This window comes from Engraulis encrasicolus, chromosome 14 (assembly GCF_034702125.1).
Source record: "Engraulis encrasicolus isolate BLACKSEA-1 chromosome 14, IST_EnEncr_1.0, whole genome shotgun sequence".
In the NCBI taxonomy this organism is placed as follows: Eukaryota; Metazoa; Chordata; class Actinopteri; order Clupeiformes; family Engraulidae; genus Engraulis; species Engraulis encrasicolus.
The window spans coordinates 23,143,774-23,162,660 of NC_085870.1; the positions used below are offsets into that span (position 1 = coordinate 23,143,774).

The following is an 18,887-nucleotide window of genomic DNA, read 5'->3' on the forward strand; positions in this document are numbered from 1 at the left end:
TAGCCTATACATGGTATTTGCGCACAGGAAAACTAAACCCTTGGATGCAAATCAAGGCTAAAGGCCTACAGTACTTACTTTCTCTTGTAGTCATCCCGCTCGCGTTTGACTTTGGCCAGAACATTGTACAACGCTCTGATCTCTGGGGTGATGGTGTCGATCTGCACCCCAACTCCGTCCGGATAGTTCCAGGACACGCCGGGCCCCTGAAGCGTCTCCAAGCGCTCTCCCTGTCGCCTCACGTGTGTGAAACTCCAGATAGTCCCGGGGAGTCGGGACTCTGAATCAGTCTGGACACCAATCTCACGCGTAAAGTAGCCCTGATAACGCGACTGGTCTAGTGCCTCTTTTAGTTGGTTCTCCAACAATTTGTTTCGTCTTTCAAGTTCATGGACTTTGGCAAGAAAGCAGCGGAACCGCAAGTTCAGCGTCTTCAGTACGTGAATATTAGACCCCAGGTCGTTCCGCAGAGCACTGGTCACCGCGCCCGAACCAGCAGTCGAAGCACCGTTAACTGGAATAGTTGCAATCATGTTGGCTGGCAGATTATCCACAAAAAGCAGTGAGTTCATTCTCTGAACACACAAAAACAGACCAATGGTTTCTTTCACTTGGGACGGGGTATGCAACTCCGTGGCATTCCAATTCTTCATACAGACCAGATTTCCAGGCGATGCTATGGAATCTCTTCAATGAACAGAATGGAAACCATACTGTCACACTGTGCAGTGCCTTTCAAATAAATTGTGTCGTTTTGCTGCCCATAGTGCGCGTGAAAGCAGCTAACACGCACGACACTGTCCAAAAATAGCTGAATGTCAGCTCATTTTCTTGAGACTGGAGTCAGGCACACCAGGCAGGGGAGTGATGCATCCTGCGCAGAAACAAGCGATAGAGGTACAACAGCTATTCGTGACACACACAGCTGCGTGCGATCAGATGCGACGCACACACACAACTATTTTCCTATGCTATTCACTTACAGCTTGACCGGTTCCAGCGGAGTGCATTCTGCAATCAGAGCATGGCTATCGTAACGGCAGGGTTTCAGTTCATGAGTTGACTCGGCCGGGAGGTTCGGATTACAAGTAGCTAAAAAAAGGGTAGGCTGCTGCCTACCGCATCATCTACCCCGCCCCCGACACACGCGGTAGCTGAATGAGGACCTGGTGGATGCAGAGGAGCGAGGCTCCTGTCATTCCGCCACTGCACCACGCGGTGCCACTATTTGGGGAGGTAAAAACAAAATAACTTACTGTAAACCGCATAGGGAACGACCGTAGAGGAAGGACCGACCATGTTTTTATTTGTAATGTTAAAATCAGCTTTGTTGTTGTCTGGCCCAGGGGCGCGTGGATTCACAATCCCTACCTGATAGACAGTGTTTTCCGTATGACATGAGGTAGGCCTAATGACCTTTCTGTTATAGTGTTGTGAAGCCAAAATAAGCACGCCTCCGACTGACATTTCACTTCACAGGTTGTCTTGCTGGAATGATTTAGTGCAGTTAGGCAATCAGTTAAAGGTAGAGTAAGCCTGTGTAATTTTATTTGTTTATTTTCAAAATGTATGCTAACATTCCGAATTTTTACATTGAATATGGAGTAGAGTAGGCCTAAGTAGGCTACACTATTGGTCTGACCAAACAAAGTAGAGTAGGCCCAAGTTTTGCATCCAAACCTTTGCATACAATCCTCGGAAAATCAGCGTTACTCATACTTGCAAGGGCATCTCATGTCAATTTGAGAGCCCCCTTGCATGTCTGAGGCAGGCATGAATGCAATTTCGTTGTGTGCAGTGTGCTCTTGTGTACTGACTGCTGTGTCACACAATGGGAGTTGGAGTTTCCCAGTTGGGCTTTCACTTTTTTCCAGTTTAAAACATATAATTTGCTCTCTCTGCATAGTACATAAGCAGGGGTGATTGGGGAACCTTTTTCATTCGAGGGGCCACTTCAAATTCATCCGAGCGAGGGTCATAATGTCCTCAGAGGGCCATACTATTATATGAACACAAACCAGGATTTCCCCCTGAACTTTAGGCCTATATTGAAGGCAGCCACCTTTAAAACAGAATATAACTTAATTGTATTGCAAATGTATTTTCTAAGATTCCACTACAAAATATGTCATATTTCATGTGAAGCTGCATTACATTAAAATTACATCGGGGGCCGGATAAAACTGTCTCAAGGGCTGCAAACGGCCCTCGAGCCACAGGTCCCCCACCCCTGGACAACACAGAACTACATTAAATCCTACTTGAGTTGCTGTGTCCCTCCTCTCTCCCTGGCCTGTTGCGACCATAAGACTAGATGCATCGCAGCGTTGCCATCAACGAAAGTCGAGTGTCCACACATGGCGGCCATTTTAGTTCAGCCAGCTGGCTCACCCTTTGGATTGTGTTGGTAGTGATATGTACTTGAAATTCAGATGATCGTAACTCCCTCAAATTTCAATCTATTTTCAAAAGGTTTGGTTTGTTATACGGTATAAAAAAAACCAAACTTAAATATGTATGGATGATACTGCATAGTGTTATCTCATATATTATAGCTTATGTAAGCTTATAGTCTACGCCAACTAGCAGAGTGTGGCGTGGAATGTTAGTAAATCTCCATCCCGAAGCCTTATACCGTATTGGTATCTTGCTGTGCCTCCCATGCCCGAACTTGAGCATTGACTAGCAGGTGGCAGGTTCAAGCCCAGAGTGGCAGATTGTGCAGGAACACCTCAGTTACACTGGTGCCGTTGCCCCGGGATGGAAATGAGGTTTAGTGTGTAGACATTATCAGAGGCCAGCTAGCAGAGTGTGGCATTGAACATTACAGTAGTAAACCTCCCTCTCGAAGCCTCATACAGTATCAGTAGCATGGAGGTATTTGACTGGATCTATAGCTCAGTGGTATTGTTCTGAGCCTGGGGCGCACAGCTAGGGATTGTTTACAAATGGGAAACCCATGTATAGTAATCGCATTGCTAGTCAATCATCTCGAGGTGGACTACAATGGGTATATCAGGAGCATTGACTGTAAATGGTGACAAACAGCACATTTTACTTGAGGTATTACAAACTAAATGTTGTCCAGTCTTGCACTTTAATCTGTATGAGCACTGTCTATGTCCATACTGTCTTATGTCCATGTATGAGTACTGTCTATGTCTATACTGTCTATGTCCTTACCTAGATTAGTCTATGTCTGCATGGGAAAGCAAGAAACGTAATTTCAAATTCTTTGTATGACCAGTGCATGTAAAGAAATTGACAATAAAACCAACTTGACTTGACTTGACTAAAAATCCCAGGCAACCGCATTCAATTTTACAATACACTAGAGATGTATTTCTTATTTTGACATCTGGCGGCCCACAGGCCTGGTGTCTGACACCCCTGCCTGACCTAACCCAAAGAGGTTGGATATTTAATAAAGAGGACTCGAAACACGCCCACTCAATGCAAAAGCGAGTGCTCAAAATTCGGTCTCCTAAGGGGGCGTTGTCCCTCCTTCTTCTTCTCTTTTCGTGGTGTTTGCACACGACGGGTGCTACCGCCATCTACAGCGCTAAGGGGACTTCATTGATTCTCAACCTCAGGACTCCGAAGGTCTCCTAACCGAAGGTCTCCTAAAGGGGCGTTCACCCGACATAAAGTGGATACCGGAAAAGAAACAAAATGACGCTTCTTGTTAGATCTACTTTCTTTGCCTAAACTCTCCCACTCCCTCTTCCTGCTTTAGTTTGGGTGCAGCAGCACCATCTGGAGTCCAGAAAGAGTCATGACACTCAGGGACCATAGAATGAATGGATCTTTTGCCATGTAGGTAAATCTCTTCTCTTCCAGTATGCTGTCTGTCGTATACATAGATCTATGGCTGGCTCACCCATAACATTGTGTCATTGTTATATATACATTCTATTGTTAGTGTCAAGTCAAGTCAAATTTATTTATAAAGTATTTTGAAATACAACAGACCAAAGTGCTGAACAAGTAAGGACTTGAGGACCCCATAGAACACAAAGCCAGACGTAACTTGAGGACACAGACCAAACACAGAGATAACATGACAACAGAAAAACAGTCATAGCAATCAGGACGATCTAAAATCAGAGAATCGTAGTAAATCGTGTAGTAAAAGGGTGACATGGCATAATAATGACTTTAGAATAATGAATAGCCAAGAATAAGTGATAAATAAACTAATGTGATGCATATGATCATAAAAGGAGAGTTAAATAAGCTATGAAAGTTTAAAAGAAAGATTAAAAAAAATAATTGAATACATAAATAAGAAAATGAAAATTATACAGAGTTATAAGCCAAGGCATAAAATGGGTTTTGAGATGAGTTTTACAAGTAGCTGAGGATGGGGCCAAAGGAATATTTGAGAGGAAGCAACTGCAAATGCTCCCTGCCTTCTAATTATCAGGCGGGAGAGGGGCACGATTTGAAAAAAATCCTGCACACTAACCATTTCAGTGTTTTCTTTAATATGCCCTAGGACCGAAACGTTGTGCATTAAAGTCGTGTATTATAGAAAACAGCTACAGTAAATGGTCAGTGTGTGCGGGATTGTTTTCAAATTGTCTCCTGAGTGACTTATGGGCCATCTCCGACGCACCTGCCAGCTGAGGTGTGTGGAAAAAAAGGTCTGCTGACCTGAGGGCTCTGAAGGGGGAGTGAATGTTGAATAGGTTAGATAGATAAGAGGGTGCCAGACCATGCAGAGATTTAAAACAAACAAAAGAATCTTAAAATGTACCCTGTAGCTCAGTGGTTCTTAACCTTTTTTCTCAACGCACCCCCTTACCTGTGTCCTAGACAAGCTGCACACCCCCAACTTTTACACGTGTATACGCACAAAAAATGATGTGTTTCATTACAAAGATTTTTGCTTGGGACATTAATCAGTACCTCAATACCTTTACATGGGGACCAAAATGTGTTTTAATTTGATTTTGATTTGGCCTAATTATCATTTTCGCAAGCAGAATTTTGGTCATAACCTCAACACAAGCAAAATTCCGCGCACCCTCTGAAATCTCTGGCGCACCCCCAGGGGGTGCCCGCACCCCAGGTTAAGAACCACTGCTGTAGCTTATAGGGAGCCATTGGGAGGAGGTGTGTTTCTTTCTCAGACACAAATAACACATCAGATTGAACAGCAAATTTCATCAACCTGACATGCTCTTGTGTATGCCAGTCTTTTTTCATATATCAATATCATGATAAATTGGGTAATGATTTGAAGATCATTTAAATGAATGAATTGTGATTCTTTTATAAGCCCAATGGTAATAAAAACTCGAAAGTGTGGCATGATTCCAGTGTACAAACTAGGAAAAAGGTCATAGACTCAGTAAAAGGTCAAATGTGTCAGTTCCTGTGCATGCAGCCCTTTCGTGTTATGATGAGCCGCCATAACGCGCTTCAAGACATGGACTTGTTGTTTTGTGCCTACTAAAGGATTTACTTCAGTGGTGACCCAGGTATGACCTGTGACCTGCTTGCTGTAAGCTCTTGTGCAATGCCTATGCCAGTGGTTCTCAAACCGGGGGTCGGGACCCCTAGGGGGTTTGCGGCGGTTCTGAAGGGGGGTCGCGGACAAAAGCGGCATTGCATAAAAGCAGGAAATCCACTGGTTAACAGCTAACATAATTCCATAATTTGGTTAGTGACAGTTTTCACTTGTAAATAGATGTGTATTCGCTGTCCTTTGGATTTCCAGCAATATTAGTGGACAAACTATGCATGGAAATACTAGCAATAGTAATGGACAAAAAAATGCAGAGGCATACAGTAAGGGGGCTGGGGCGGGGGGGGGGGGGGGGGTTGTGTGCCTACTAACGCGTTTACTTCAGTGGTGACCCAGGTATGATCTGTGACCTGCTTGCTGTAAGCTCTTGTGCAATGCCTATGCCAGTGGTTCTCAAACTGGGGGTCGGGAACCCTAGCCATTTTTTGCTGCAAAAATCACTGTACTTGGGCCATACTAGAAAATATTAGTTTATTGCTTAGTAAACTTTCATGAACAGATCAAATTTGGCAATAGGCAACCCAGTTTCAATGAACAGCATAGTTGCAGTTCCTTTTTTGACCATTTCCTGCACAGTGTACCTTTAAGTCCAAAAGGGGGTCCCCTCTCAAAAAGTTTGGCCTAATGCTGTGCTGTCACAGCACTGCGGAGTTCCGGCCAGAGACATGGAATTCATGACAAAGCAATGTATTGTTTCAAAGGCATTTTCACTAGTGTTTATTTAACACTGCACTGAAGGGGCTAAAGACAGGAAACCATTTCCTGCCATTCTGGAGATAAAGGAACTTGGGCAAAGTGTTGCCATGGAGGCCAATGACCTTATCACTTCCTGTGTCTTTTTTTCTTTTGTCTATTGAGTTTGACAAAAGTGGTACTTGCCACAAGCAATTAATCTATTTTAAATCTGGTTGAGTTACAGTAAAGTCTAGGGCAGAGTTTCCCAGCCTTTTTTGTCTCATGTACCCCCTAAGCCTTTTCGTTGTGCCATGAGTACCCCCTAACTCGTGTTTTACATCGCCTTTTCTATTCCAGTGTGACTATGCTCCATGCATTTGTTAAAATTAAAATATTTTCCAAGTACCCCCTACAGTGTGTTCGCGTACCCCTAGTGGTACACGTACCCCTGGTTGGGAAACACTGGTCTAGGGCACGACTTTAGTCATTCAATTATTGAATACTGTCAAAACAGAAGGTTGGGTAATGCCATTCAGTGGGGAGTGGGGACTACAATAAATAGGCTAGATGCTACTATGCTGCTATTTTTCTGACAACTGATATTATGTAAGGAAGAATAATTAATCATCAAAAAAGTTATTGTAAATTGTGTGATGTTCCAATTTAGGCTACTGATGTGATAAATTAGTGATGGCGGCTATATCTCTTATTTGGGGGGTTTTGATTTCCCCAAACGGTTGTATAAATTACCCCTGCCAACAGCAGTTGAGACACAGAACTGGTGTGATCAGCAGAATATTGGGCTTCCTTTTTCCTGTAAGCTATTCCATTTTCCTGTGTATTTTTTCACAGTAACATACAGTAACTACTAGAACTCTTTACAATCACCACCACAACCAACAGTATATCACTACAACAGCAACTAGGCCTACTACTACTACTACTAATACTAATACTTCTATTTCTACTACTACTACTACTACACGTACTACTACTATTATATTATATTATATTATATTATATTATATTATATTATATTATATTATATTATATTATATTATATTATTACTATTTTCCATTACAAATATGTTCAATAAGAATTGCTGTTACTGTTATTGTTATCATGACACCCCATGTCTCATGTAGGCTATTTATTTACTGCCATCCCCAGAGTTCAATGAGGCTACAGCTACTGTACACTCACCGGCCACTTTATTAGGTACACCTATCTAGTATGGGTCGGACCCTATTTTGCCTTCAGGACTACCTGCAGCAATAGTCAGGTTCTACATGGCATTGCAACAATGCTCAACTGGTACTAAGGGGCCCAAAGTGTGCCATGAAAATATTCCCCGGCCATTACACCACCACCCGTAAGCGCTCACACAAGGCAGCTTGGAGCTAAGTTTTCACGTTGTTGACACTGAATTCTTTTCTGACCCTATACTATTTGAGTGTCTCAGCAGAAATCGAGACTCATCAGACCAGGCAACACTTTCCAATCTTCTATTGTCCAATTTTTGGGAAGCCTGTGCATATTGCAGATTCAGTTTCCTGTTCTTAGCTGACAGGAAAGGTACGCACACAGTGTGGTCCTCGGCAGCTGTAGCCCATCTGCCTCAAGGTTTCGACATACTGTGCATTCAGAGATGCTCTTCTTCAGCATAGGGCGGTTGCAGAGGCGCATCTTGTCACCAGGCTAGACAGGCAGCCGCTTGGGGCCCCCAGGCCCAGAATGTTAAAATCAGCTCAACTTTAAACTAAAATAGCTGTGATTTGCTCAAAACTTCTTCCCTTCCGGGTTTTTGCATGGGGCCCCCATTGACACTAGATTCGCCTCTGGGCGGTTGTAAAGACTAAGAGTGGTTATTTCAGTTACTGTTACCTCTCCTCTGATTTCTAGAATCAACAAGACATGTTGCGCCCACATATTTGCCGCTCACTGGATATTTTCTCGTTTTTTGACTATTCTCTGTAAACCCTAGAGATGGTTGTGCATGGCCCTGCCGTGGCCAAACGGTAGGGCACTCGTCTACCATGCGGCTGACCTGGGTTCGATTCCCGGCCCGGGTCCTTTGCCAGCCCTTCCCCGTCTCTCTCTCCCCACTCGCTTCCTGTCACCACCTTCGCTGTCCTATCATAAATAAAGTAAAAAAGACCACACAAAAAAATCTTTAAAAAAAAATAGAGATGGTTGTGCATGAATATCCCAGTACCAGAAATAGTCAAACCAGCCCGTCTGACACCAACAAACATGTCAGGTCCAAAGTCACTTACAGTAAATCACCTTTCTCCCTCATTCTGATGCTTGGTTTGAACTGCAGTGGATCACCTTGCCCATGTCTACATGCCCAAATGCAGAAAGTCTTGACCAATTCTACATGCTCAAATGCAGAACGTCTTGACCAATTCTACATGCCCAAATGCAGAACGTCTTGACCAATTCTACATGCCCAAATGCAGAACGTCTTGACCAATTCTACATGCCCAAATGCAGAACGTCTTGACTATGTTCACAGGCCCAAATGCACTGATTTGCCTCCATGTGATTAGCCGATTAGAAATTTGTGTCAATGAGCAGTTGGTCAGATGTGCCTAATAAACTGGTCGGAGGGTGTACACATAGGTTTTTGTAAATGTTGGTTAGTTTGTCGGTCCCTTCATTTGCGCTGACTCGGTTGGCTCTGTTCTGTTCTGCAGAAATTGTATTTTAAGAAAACATTTTGCGCTGCCAACGTAACTGTTTGTCTGCTCTCTGCGATCGTTATCTCCCGTACTGCTTGCTCAGGCTTCCCGCAACAACCTGCCCCATGACCCTCAACAGCTTACTCATCCCCATAATAACACAAACTTCCTCATTCGAAATACTATCTGGATTTCATTATATATATTATTGTGTATTGCATTAACCAGTCGTCTGGAAAAGAAATACTCAGTTAACAGGCTTTTCTTTTGGCCCTATTTGCACAATAATGACTATAGATAGGTTGACAGACAGACAGAGAGGCAGGCAGGCAGACAGACAGACAGGCAGTTAGGTATGTAGGCAGGCAGGCAGACAAACGGGCAGGCAGGCAGGTATGTAGGCAGGCAGACAGGCAGGTAGGTAGGCAGGCAGACAGGCAGGCAGGCAGACAGGCAGGCAGGTATGTAGGCAGGCAGACAGGCAGGTAGGTAGGCAGGCAGGTAGGTAGAGAGGCAGGCAGGCAGGTAGACAAACAGGTAGGCAGATACAGCACATGAGTAATTTCACATGAAATCAGACACTTTGGGGCCTGATTGAAAATTAATAAAATGTAGCGTGCTTATTTAGTGGCAAGGTAAGACCCCAGAACTGGGGTTCAATCTATGTCTGCCCTTACTAGATGGTGACGTTTCCAACTGAAGACACTTAACTATACTGTGTTGGAGTGAGAGGTATTGTCTAAAATGTGAGTTTTTTGGTTTATTTATGATAGGACATTGAGAGATTTGACAGGAAACGAGTGGGGGAGAGAGATGGGGAAGGTTCGGCAAAGGACCCAGGCCAGAATCGAACCCGGGTCGCCGGTGTAGCAGCCCAGTGCCTTACCGTTACAGCCACGGTATCCACTGTAAATTATTACATCATATTTAGCCGATGCCTTTACCCAAGGTGATTTACAAAAGAAGATATAAACCGATAATTATTACCACATCTGGTTAAAATGACACCTTAAATGAACTTTAGGAAATCAGGGAGTACTTCATGTTTTTTTGTATAACTGCTGAATGTCTAAGTTCAGTCAGCTGACCAACCAGGATATCCCGTCCAATCATGGATGTGCTTCTAGTGAGGAAATCCTGCCAGGAAGGGATATGTTTCTCACTCAGGGTGCGTTCCAATATGCAACCTTGCTTCCTCCTCCACTTGTGCTGGTGGCCTCGTACCAGGAAGTAATATGTCATGATTACATCACTGACAACAGCATTATATTTCAATATCTCGCAAAAGCTCAATTGTAAAGTCTTTTTCTCATTTGCAATTGGGATGGTGAATGAAAAACAGTCCCCCAAAAGTTGTTGTGGCTAGGCTGACAGCTAGGAAACTTTATTGTTTTCTCCACGGAGGAGGGGCCAGGAGGCGGGGCGAGGCCACAATCACAAGTGGAGGAAGCAAGGTCGCATATTGGAACGCACCCTCAGTCTCCCACAAAACTCTTTGGTGGCGCGTCCTTCCACAACTCCTATCGCACAACATTTCAGGTTCTGAAGCGACAATTAACAAAAAGAAAGAAAGGAAAAACAAGAATTTTAAGTAAATGAAACGTGCAGACTTCTTCCGGAGAGTATGGATTATTATTGAATTCAACAGTTGTTGAGGGAGCTCGGACATTTCCAAAGATGCTTTTTGTCTTCATTTTAGGAATACTGGTGCCATGTGTTTTGCTGCAAGAGGTAATACTGCATTTTTGTTGCATTTTGTGTACGGTACATCAAAGAGCTTAGTGATTTCGTTACTTGTGTCTGTTGGTAGTAGTTTACTTGGTGTCTGTAATATACTACATCTGTTTTTCCCCTGCAGGCAGGAATACTGAGTAGTATTCACCTTTTCAATACTGCACAACGCATCCATGTTTGTTCTTTGTGCACTTTGTGTTTCATTTGTACTATAATATAAGTACTTAATTATAAATATAAATACGTAATATAAGTATTTTGTGTAACTGTTTCACAAATGATTAAATTACTCCCTTTGCCCATTTGAAGACGGCAGTGTTGTCAACACACACACACACACACACACACACACACACACACACACACACACACACACACACACACACACACACACACACACACACACACACACACACACACACACACACACACACACACAGAATTTGGCAGGTCAGTTATTCTATTGTATGACATCAAAATAGCCTATATTCTGCACTTTGCCCCTTGTGTATCAATTGTTTGTATTTAATTTCAAGAAAAAGCTCAGTTACTCAGTTTCCAATTGTTTGATTAATTTCCATGTCGAAGACTGTGCTCTCATCTTCTTGCTTTAGCACCTCATCTTCTGAGGTTAGATGCACAGTGTCGTGATAAAGAAAAAAAAAACAATATCAATTTCACATTTGTGGCTATAGAATAGCTGAAATGCTAGTGACTTGGGATAACCACTAGCCACAATGGCCAGAAAGCGAAAATGTTCATGTCAAAACCTGACATACACACATAACATTGCCAATTGCAGCCATTATCACCACACATTCTCCCTTTTGGTAATTGTATTCTCTTGAAGAAAATAGCAACTTATGGGCTGTCTTCTTTACCTGTGATTTCATTGAAGTTGTGGCAAGGCTTTATAGTACCTATGCTGCTTAATAGTACATTCATAGCCGCTTTTAGAAACTGCACATTCATTACTTTTACATGAGACACGACTCAACACTCATAACGACAGAATGACAACAACTTGTCTCCTTGTAAGTCGCTTTGAACAAAGGCGTCTGCTAAATGCTAATGTAATGTAATGTAAAAATAAATCACAGTCACAAAGCAGCATGAATGCTTTATGTGCAGTTCATGACTGCTCATGACTGTTCATGACTGCTGCTATGACTGAATTATGAAGCAACACGTATAGCAGGGGTAGCACTATAGGGAGGGCGAGCAGGGCATTTGCCCCTGGGCCTAGTATACTGTATTCATACTGAGGGCCCTACTGCGACCTTAGCAGGCCGTATGGGGGTCCCTATAAGTGTCTGGCCCTGTCTGCAATTCTGCCACTGAGATATAGTAAACTGTTGCCAAAATGTTAAAAACTGGGTAACACTTTACTTGGCGCCGGTGTATGACGGCCAAAGTTGTCTTTGTCATAACCGAATGTCACTTAAGGCCAACAGTCATAAAATGTTTATGACATGGGCATAATGTTTATGACTTATCTATGACTGTGTCATGACACTATAATTACACTGTAATGGCATGCTTATGACACCGGCGTCAAGTAAAGTGTTACCAACAACTGTTCAAAACTGTTTCTATGTGTTGCAGAGCCCTGTCGGCCGCTGTGATGACACCCGTGTTGAGCAGTACTTCACTCCATGCACTTCTTGTGCCGCAGCTCTCATAGTCTCCTGTCCAAGGAGTTTTAGAAAAGTCACATCTGGCTTTGGTAATGCTAACTGCAGGTATTGTTATTACTTTTTAAAAGCATGCTGCCTTGACTACCTCTGTCTATTTACGGTGTAAATGAATTGTTCAATTTGATTGCTACCATGTTTGTACGCCTGTACCGGTAACACTGCTGGGTCACTCCTTGTCAGTCATGGGTAAGCGGTTAGGGCGTCAGACTTGTAGCCCAAAGGTTGCCGGTTTGACTTGCGACCCGCCAGGTTGCTGGGGGGAGTAATTAACCAGTGCTCATCTACCTCCATGACTGAGGTACCCTGAGCATGGTACTGTCCCGCTGCACTGCTCCCTTTTGGGCGCCAATGGGGGCTGCCCTCTTGCATGGGTGAGGCATAAATGCAATTTCGTTGTGTGCCATGAACACTTATGTCCTGTGGAGTGCTGTTTCACAGCGACAATGGGAGTTGGAGTTTCCCAGTTGGGCTTTCACTTCACTTTCTTGTGAAATCAGAGACTTCTGTGGTCCGACTGGCACAGACTTTAAAGGAAGAGTATGCAGAATTGTGGCCAGAGTAGGAACCTTCAGTCATGGGAAAGTGGTTAGAGTGTCAGACTTGTAGCCAGTTGCCAGTTCGACTCCCGACCCGCCAGGTTGGTTGGAGGAGTAATTAACCAGAGCTCTCCCCCATCCTCCTCCATGACTGAGGTACCCTGGGTCCCGCCGCACTGCTCCCTTCGGGCGCCATTGAGGGCTGCCCACTTGCACGGGTGAGGCATAAATGTAATTTCGTTGTGTGCAGCGTGAACATGGTACTGTCCTGCCACACTGCTCCCTCCTAGGCCTTCTTCTTTGCCCTCCACCTTACTTCTACTTTTTACATTTTAAGCTATACCCTTTTAACCATGTTGAAATACAAATGTGTAACATGCAAATTCTGACATTTTTTTTCAACTCTGATCTCTTGAGCTAGACAGAGTGTACTGCATAACTGGAGTAGTGCCCTCCATACAATTCAATGGCCAGGGCATGGCTGGTAGATTCAGCCAATTGGCAATATACCGTACACCATCTTGAGCACTGGTCATCTGAAACTGCTCTTAAGTGTTGCCAGTTGGCTCTGTCCATGCACTGCAGATGACGCACCAGTGATCCACCTGTCCTGGCTATCACATTGCAATACATACTGTATATATGATATGACATGTGCGCCCTCATATCCATAAACAGTACTTGGTCTGCTATGAAACCTTGCTGTATACTGTACATCTAGGGTTGTATTGAATATCCAATGACACACAGACAAATGTCTTTGGTGTTCCTTTGAAAAAAAATCTCTCTACACATAATAATGATACAATTTGGTAATTTCAGTACAGTCCATCGATTGTTGGTCAATTGTGGGGTATGAACCAAGCCTGTTGTTATCCCAGCAATGTCTGAAACATGTGGTGATTTTGGTATTTCTCCTCTTAGTTACACAGTGCAGATTGGCGAGCGTACGCATGAACTTCCAGGCTGTTCACACATCTGTGAAAAAGTTGTCACAGAGCGCAGGTGCTGCCCGAACTTCTGGGGTCCTCTGTGTCTGCGTAAGTACTTAAGTTTGAGAATTTGTGCTTGCTATTTCACAAATAATGGCATTTGATCTACTCCAACAACAAAGTTGTGTTGAAAATGTCCACTCACAGTTAGTGACTTTATTCATATAAACATTTTTAAACTTTGTGAAACATTTTACTTTCTAGCATGCACTGTAGGTAGTAGTAGATAGTCAAATGCCAATTCTATTTTTCTCCGATGTCCTCCCTGTGTAGCAATAGTTGTTAAGTAACGAAGAGTGAGAGCTTCATTCATCAGTGTAGATACGGAGGGCTCGAATTTATTATCAGATGTGTCCTAGCATCTCTATACATTCTTAAATTGTTATGCCCTCCTGTGTCCACAAGGCGGCAGTGCATTCACGGACGCATCTTTGTCAGCCTGTCGGACTTGTTTAAAAGGAAATGGTCTCAGAAGAGAGGTCTGGACAAGCTGAAAAGCATCTTGAAAGTTGCCTTGCACACAAGTTGTGGATGACAGACTGTTATGGGAACTGTGAGATACTGGTGTAAGAAATTTAAAGAGGATCCTCTTCTCTATGACATTTGCTTATTTTTCAATGCTTTGTCCTGTCTTCCAAGCCTGCCCTACTTGGTCAGACAAACCCTGTAACTGGCATGGAACCTGTCTGGATGGCACCGCTGGGAATGGTACCTGTGTATGCAAGGTATGATCGTACTGCAGGGGTCCCCAACCTTTCTGGGTCTGAGGGCTACCAAGGGCTACTCAAGAGCTGCTGAGAGCTATCCAAGGGCTACTTGTTTGTTCCTTAATTACACAGACGCGTTTCTGCGTTCTGCCTTCCTCAGTGTGCACACAGTAGGCACACTGAGGAAGGCAGAACGCCGAAACGCATCTGTGTAATAAAGAAACCTATGCATGGTGCGACCTTTTCTCATTTTTCAGTTTTACAATATTTTGGTCAGCACCCTTAAAATAAGAAAAAAATTGTTGGGTGAAGCCTGCTCCAACCTTTATGAACTACTTGTTTGTTCAAAATGCTCTACTGATGTCCTGACATCATTCCCAAATCATGATTGAATGCTATTTTGCTTATAGGTTATAAAGAAATAATCTCATATTTAAATTAAGAAAACATTAACATTAACATTAACTGTGACTAAAATCTTGTAGTCGTCACTGTTTGTGGGCACATCAGAAGCGGCACCAGGTTGGTGACGCCTGATCTACTGCATGTCTTTTCACACACTCCATATGCTGCACATATTGTATTTATTCTTTTTCTTTTTTTCCGTTTCCTGATGATAGTTTCATAGCAGAATTCAGATTTAGTGCTTCAGATATGAAGTGTGGGAGTAAGTTGTGGAAATTGGAAGTTGTGGAAGTTGTGGAAATTAACCAGATGCCTGCATTGGTTTCGATGTACCCTTTCATCGCAACATTATATAACTAACTAATCTGACTGAAAATGATGCAATGGTCTTTTTTTTCAGAATGGCTTTACTGGTTTGGCCTGCCAAGAATGCTCAAACAAAAATGCATATGGAGAACAATGCAAATCGGGTACTCACTCTTTGGAACATCAAATTATGACATTGAGCACAGTTACATGCACAGAGGATTCAGGTTTCAAACCGAATAGTGACAGCATTCGGTTTAAATCAAGTTCCAGAATATTCTGTTTACATATGTGGAGCAGGGTTGTGCTACTGGAATGTTCCCAGAACACAGACACATTCCAAGAGTTTATATACACAAACTCGTACACAAACCGAAAACGGACACCATTCTGTTTAAAATCAGAATATTCCTCACATGTATTGTAATGCATGCACTCAATGTTTTTCTTGGTCAATTATGTACGGTACCTGTCATCATGTTGATATGTGTGATGTAATACTATACTGTATATCTGTTTTGACTGTATCTTCTTTGTAATTAGAATGTGATTGTGTGAATGGAGGCTGTAACGCGGGACCAGATGGCAATGGGGAATGCTATTGCCAACCTCCATATTCAGGACCCAGATGTGACATAGGTGAGATTTAAAACAATCATGAAAAGCTAGGAATGCACTCAGAGAGTGCAGACGTCCTCCACCAAGGATGCTGTTGGATAGAACATTTCACTATGTTACACCCTCATTTTTTTCAAGTCTGTCTGTCTTCTTTTTGTGGAGTTTATTAACTGGAATGTTGAAATTCACCCTATCCCGCAATGGTGAGGAATCTTTTGAAAAAATCCTCAAAAAAAAAAAATCATCCCTTTGGAAATGACAAAAGGAACAAGTGATTAAGTTTTGGTGATCACCACCAAAACTTAATAACTTGTTCGTTTGTCATTTCCAACAACTCCACCAGGTTTCACCCAAATCCGTTCATAACTTTTTGAGTTATCCTGCTGACAAACAGACAGGCAAACAAGCAGACAGACAAACCAACACGAGTGAAAACATAACCTCCTTGATGAATTAATTACTTGTTTGAATTAGGCCTACCTGATAAATTACTTGTTTGAATTACCTGATGAATTACTTGTTTGAATGACCTGATGAATTACTTGTTTGAATTATTTGATGAATTACTTGTTTGATGAATTACTTGTTGTTTGTTCTTATTGCAGTTTCTGAGGGCTGTAAAAACTGTTCTGCCCATTATTACTGTAAAGGCGACAACGCAAATGCTGTGTGCGAATGCCTCCCTGGCTACACAAGGATTGGTCGCATTTGTGTGGGTAAGATTATGTGATTTTGAGATTTTATGACCTTGGGAAAACATATACAGTACAAAGTGGTGTAGTGGCGTGGCATACAATAAAATGTGCTGTTTCTGAGACATGCCATCAGATGAAGAGGAATTGTGGACTGAGGACTGTTAAATCTCTCTGGGCTAAGTTTTGGCAAAGGACGCGCTCAACTTCTTGTAAAAAACGAAAGTCTTTGGGTGCGCGATAAAATGTATCAACTTAAGGAAGAGAAATCCGCACTCACAAACTGCGTCTCATTATTTATTTATATTACCACCATGTCCAAAAAGCAAACGCGTTTCGGCTGTCAAGCCTTCACCAGTGCGGGGTACCTTCATCAGTGCGTGGTACCTTTTTCTTCCTTAAGTAAATAGAGGGATGACATTAGATCTTTTCATCCAAATCCGGAAAAAAATGTACAGTAAGGCATTCATGTTGTTGTTTTTTACCAGAAAGAGCCCAATGAAGAGACCAATATAATTAAATAATGGCTCTATGAATAGTTCAGATGCAAAAGCCCTCACACTGCATTTCTAATGAGCTGTATAGTGAAATTAGACTCTTCATATGTTTGCTCTAGTAAGGTATTTGATTTTTCTTGTTTTGATTTCTAATATCATATGCAGTGTCCCCATTGCATGGATATGAACACCTTTAATCCTGAAGTGCATTTTGCCAATAGCTATAGTTGATAATTCCAAGAAAGATGATCTTGCCAGTAGAACCAACTTTTAACTATTATAGTGTTTGAATCAATGGCTACGTTTACATGAGACATTTAATCCGGAATTAACTATATTTAATTCTGAATAAGGTTAAGGTAAAGGTAAATTGTGAATAATAACAAAATACTGCCATTTTCAAAACGTCTGATTCTTACATTAGATGGAGAACAGCACAAAGAAACATATCAGCCATCGAAACTGACCAAAATTATTGTTTTGGGGGATATTCATGAATATGTAAAAACAACACGTCTCAAAAGAGTTGGGACGGGGACAATAAAAGGCAGCAAATGTCGAGGAAGAACACTTAACAGTTAAATACATTAACCGATGAGATGATTTTATATAAAAAACAGTGTTAATTCCTATCTTGGACATGATTCCTTGTCATGTTTTGCAATGTTTTCCTTTCTGTAGTGCTTACAGTGTGACAGGTCTTGACCAAAAGCCCACCATTTTATCACCTGCTGGTCCTTATGATGGAGCCAAACTGTTAAAACATAGTAGAGAATGCAATTTGTCCTTACTATGTGGCAGTAATCGAAGATCTCCCTTCAAAATATAATACAATATATATTTCATGATGTCATGAACCTATACAATGATTTTAATGACAAAAATATGTTTTATATACGCTCAATCGTGGTAAATTTAAAAATGCATGTAATAACTATGGTAACCTCTGCACCTTTAATTTTGAGTGACTCAGCCTCTCTGTGATGGTCTTTTACCTGGACACTTATATTGTCCATCAGTACAATTAATTTTGAAATGTTCCTCTTTGTTGTTTTATCTTATTTTGATGTTTATTACATTTCACTGATCCCTGTCCCAACTATTTTGAGATGTGTTACAGTTATCAAATTAGAAATGATTACATATGTCCCCCAAAACAATATTTTTTCTCGGTTTTAACACTTAATATGTTGTCTTTCACTATTCTCCATCTAATGAATAGATTACATGTTTTGAAAATGATAGCATTTTGATTTTATTCACTGTTTACCAAACGTCCCAACTTCACCGGAGTTGGGGTTTGTAATTGAAAGATCAAAGTAAATTCGACTATTTAATTCTGAATTATGAATCGTCATGTAAACGTAACAATTGTGATGCTTTGGACAGGCGTGTGTCTTCCTAGCTCCTGCGATAAGAACGCTGAATGCTCCGTCAAAGCGGGGCGCTTCCAGTGTGAGTGTAAACACGGCTATGTAGGCGATGGGAAGGTGTGTGTGGCTGTGGATCCCTGTGCTGAAAACAACGGAGGATGTCCTGTCAACTCCACCATTTGTAGCTACGCAGGCCCAGGCCAGGTAAGTCCCAATCAGAACTTCATGAAAATGTGTATCTTTGCGAAAATCGACCATGGTAGGTGAACCATGTTTTTTGTGGGTATTTTAGCATGGTTAATTTGCTGTAAATCAAATAATAATCAACGTGCCATTTCACACCGAAATCTGCCTCCACATCTCCCCAGAGCAGTGATATGTTGGCCCGGGGGCCACATACAGCCCGCCTCCTCACTCAGTGCGGCCCTTATGTGAAT

At 42.2% G+C, this 18,887-nt stretch overlaps 2 protein-coding genes across 5 annotated transcripts in view; one reads left to right on the plus strand and one right to left on the minus strand.

Annotated features, from left to right (window-relative positions):
* The window catches only part of iffo2b (intermediate filament family orphan 2b), a 55,102-nt gene extending 54,026 nt beyond the window's left edge, over positions 1–1,076 (minus strand). For all 4 annotated transcript variants that reach the window (XM_063215230.1, XM_063215229.1, XM_063215228.1 and 1 more), the window contains exon 1: positions 79–1,076. In XM_063215230.1, the coding sequence (XP_063071300.1) occupies positions 79–653 (575 nt within the window). In that variant the 5' untranslated portion in view covers positions 654–1,076. The remainder of the gene's footprint in view (positions 1–78) is intronic.
* Positions 1,077–10,404: 9,328 nt separating this feature from the next.
* stab1 (stabilin 1) overlaps positions 10,405–18,887 on the plus strand; it is a 70,326-nt gene continuing 61,843 nt past the window's right edge. The window contains exons 1-8 of the mRNA XM_063215232.1: positions 10,405–10,624; positions 12,233–12,369; positions 13,785–13,900; positions 14,492–14,577; positions 15,365–15,434; positions 15,814–15,909; positions 16,494–16,604; positions 18,467–18,654. Coding sequence (XP_063071302.1) covers positions 10,571–10,624; positions 12,233–12,369; positions 13,785–13,900; positions 14,492–14,577; positions 15,365–15,434; positions 15,814–15,909; positions 16,494–16,604; positions 18,467–18,654 — 858 coding nt within the window. The 5' untranslated portion in view covers positions 10,405–10,570. The remainder of the gene's footprint in view (positions 10,625–12,232; positions 12,370–13,784; positions 13,901–14,491; positions 14,578–15,364; positions 15,435–15,813; positions 15,910–16,493; positions 16,605–18,466; positions 18,655–18,887) is intronic.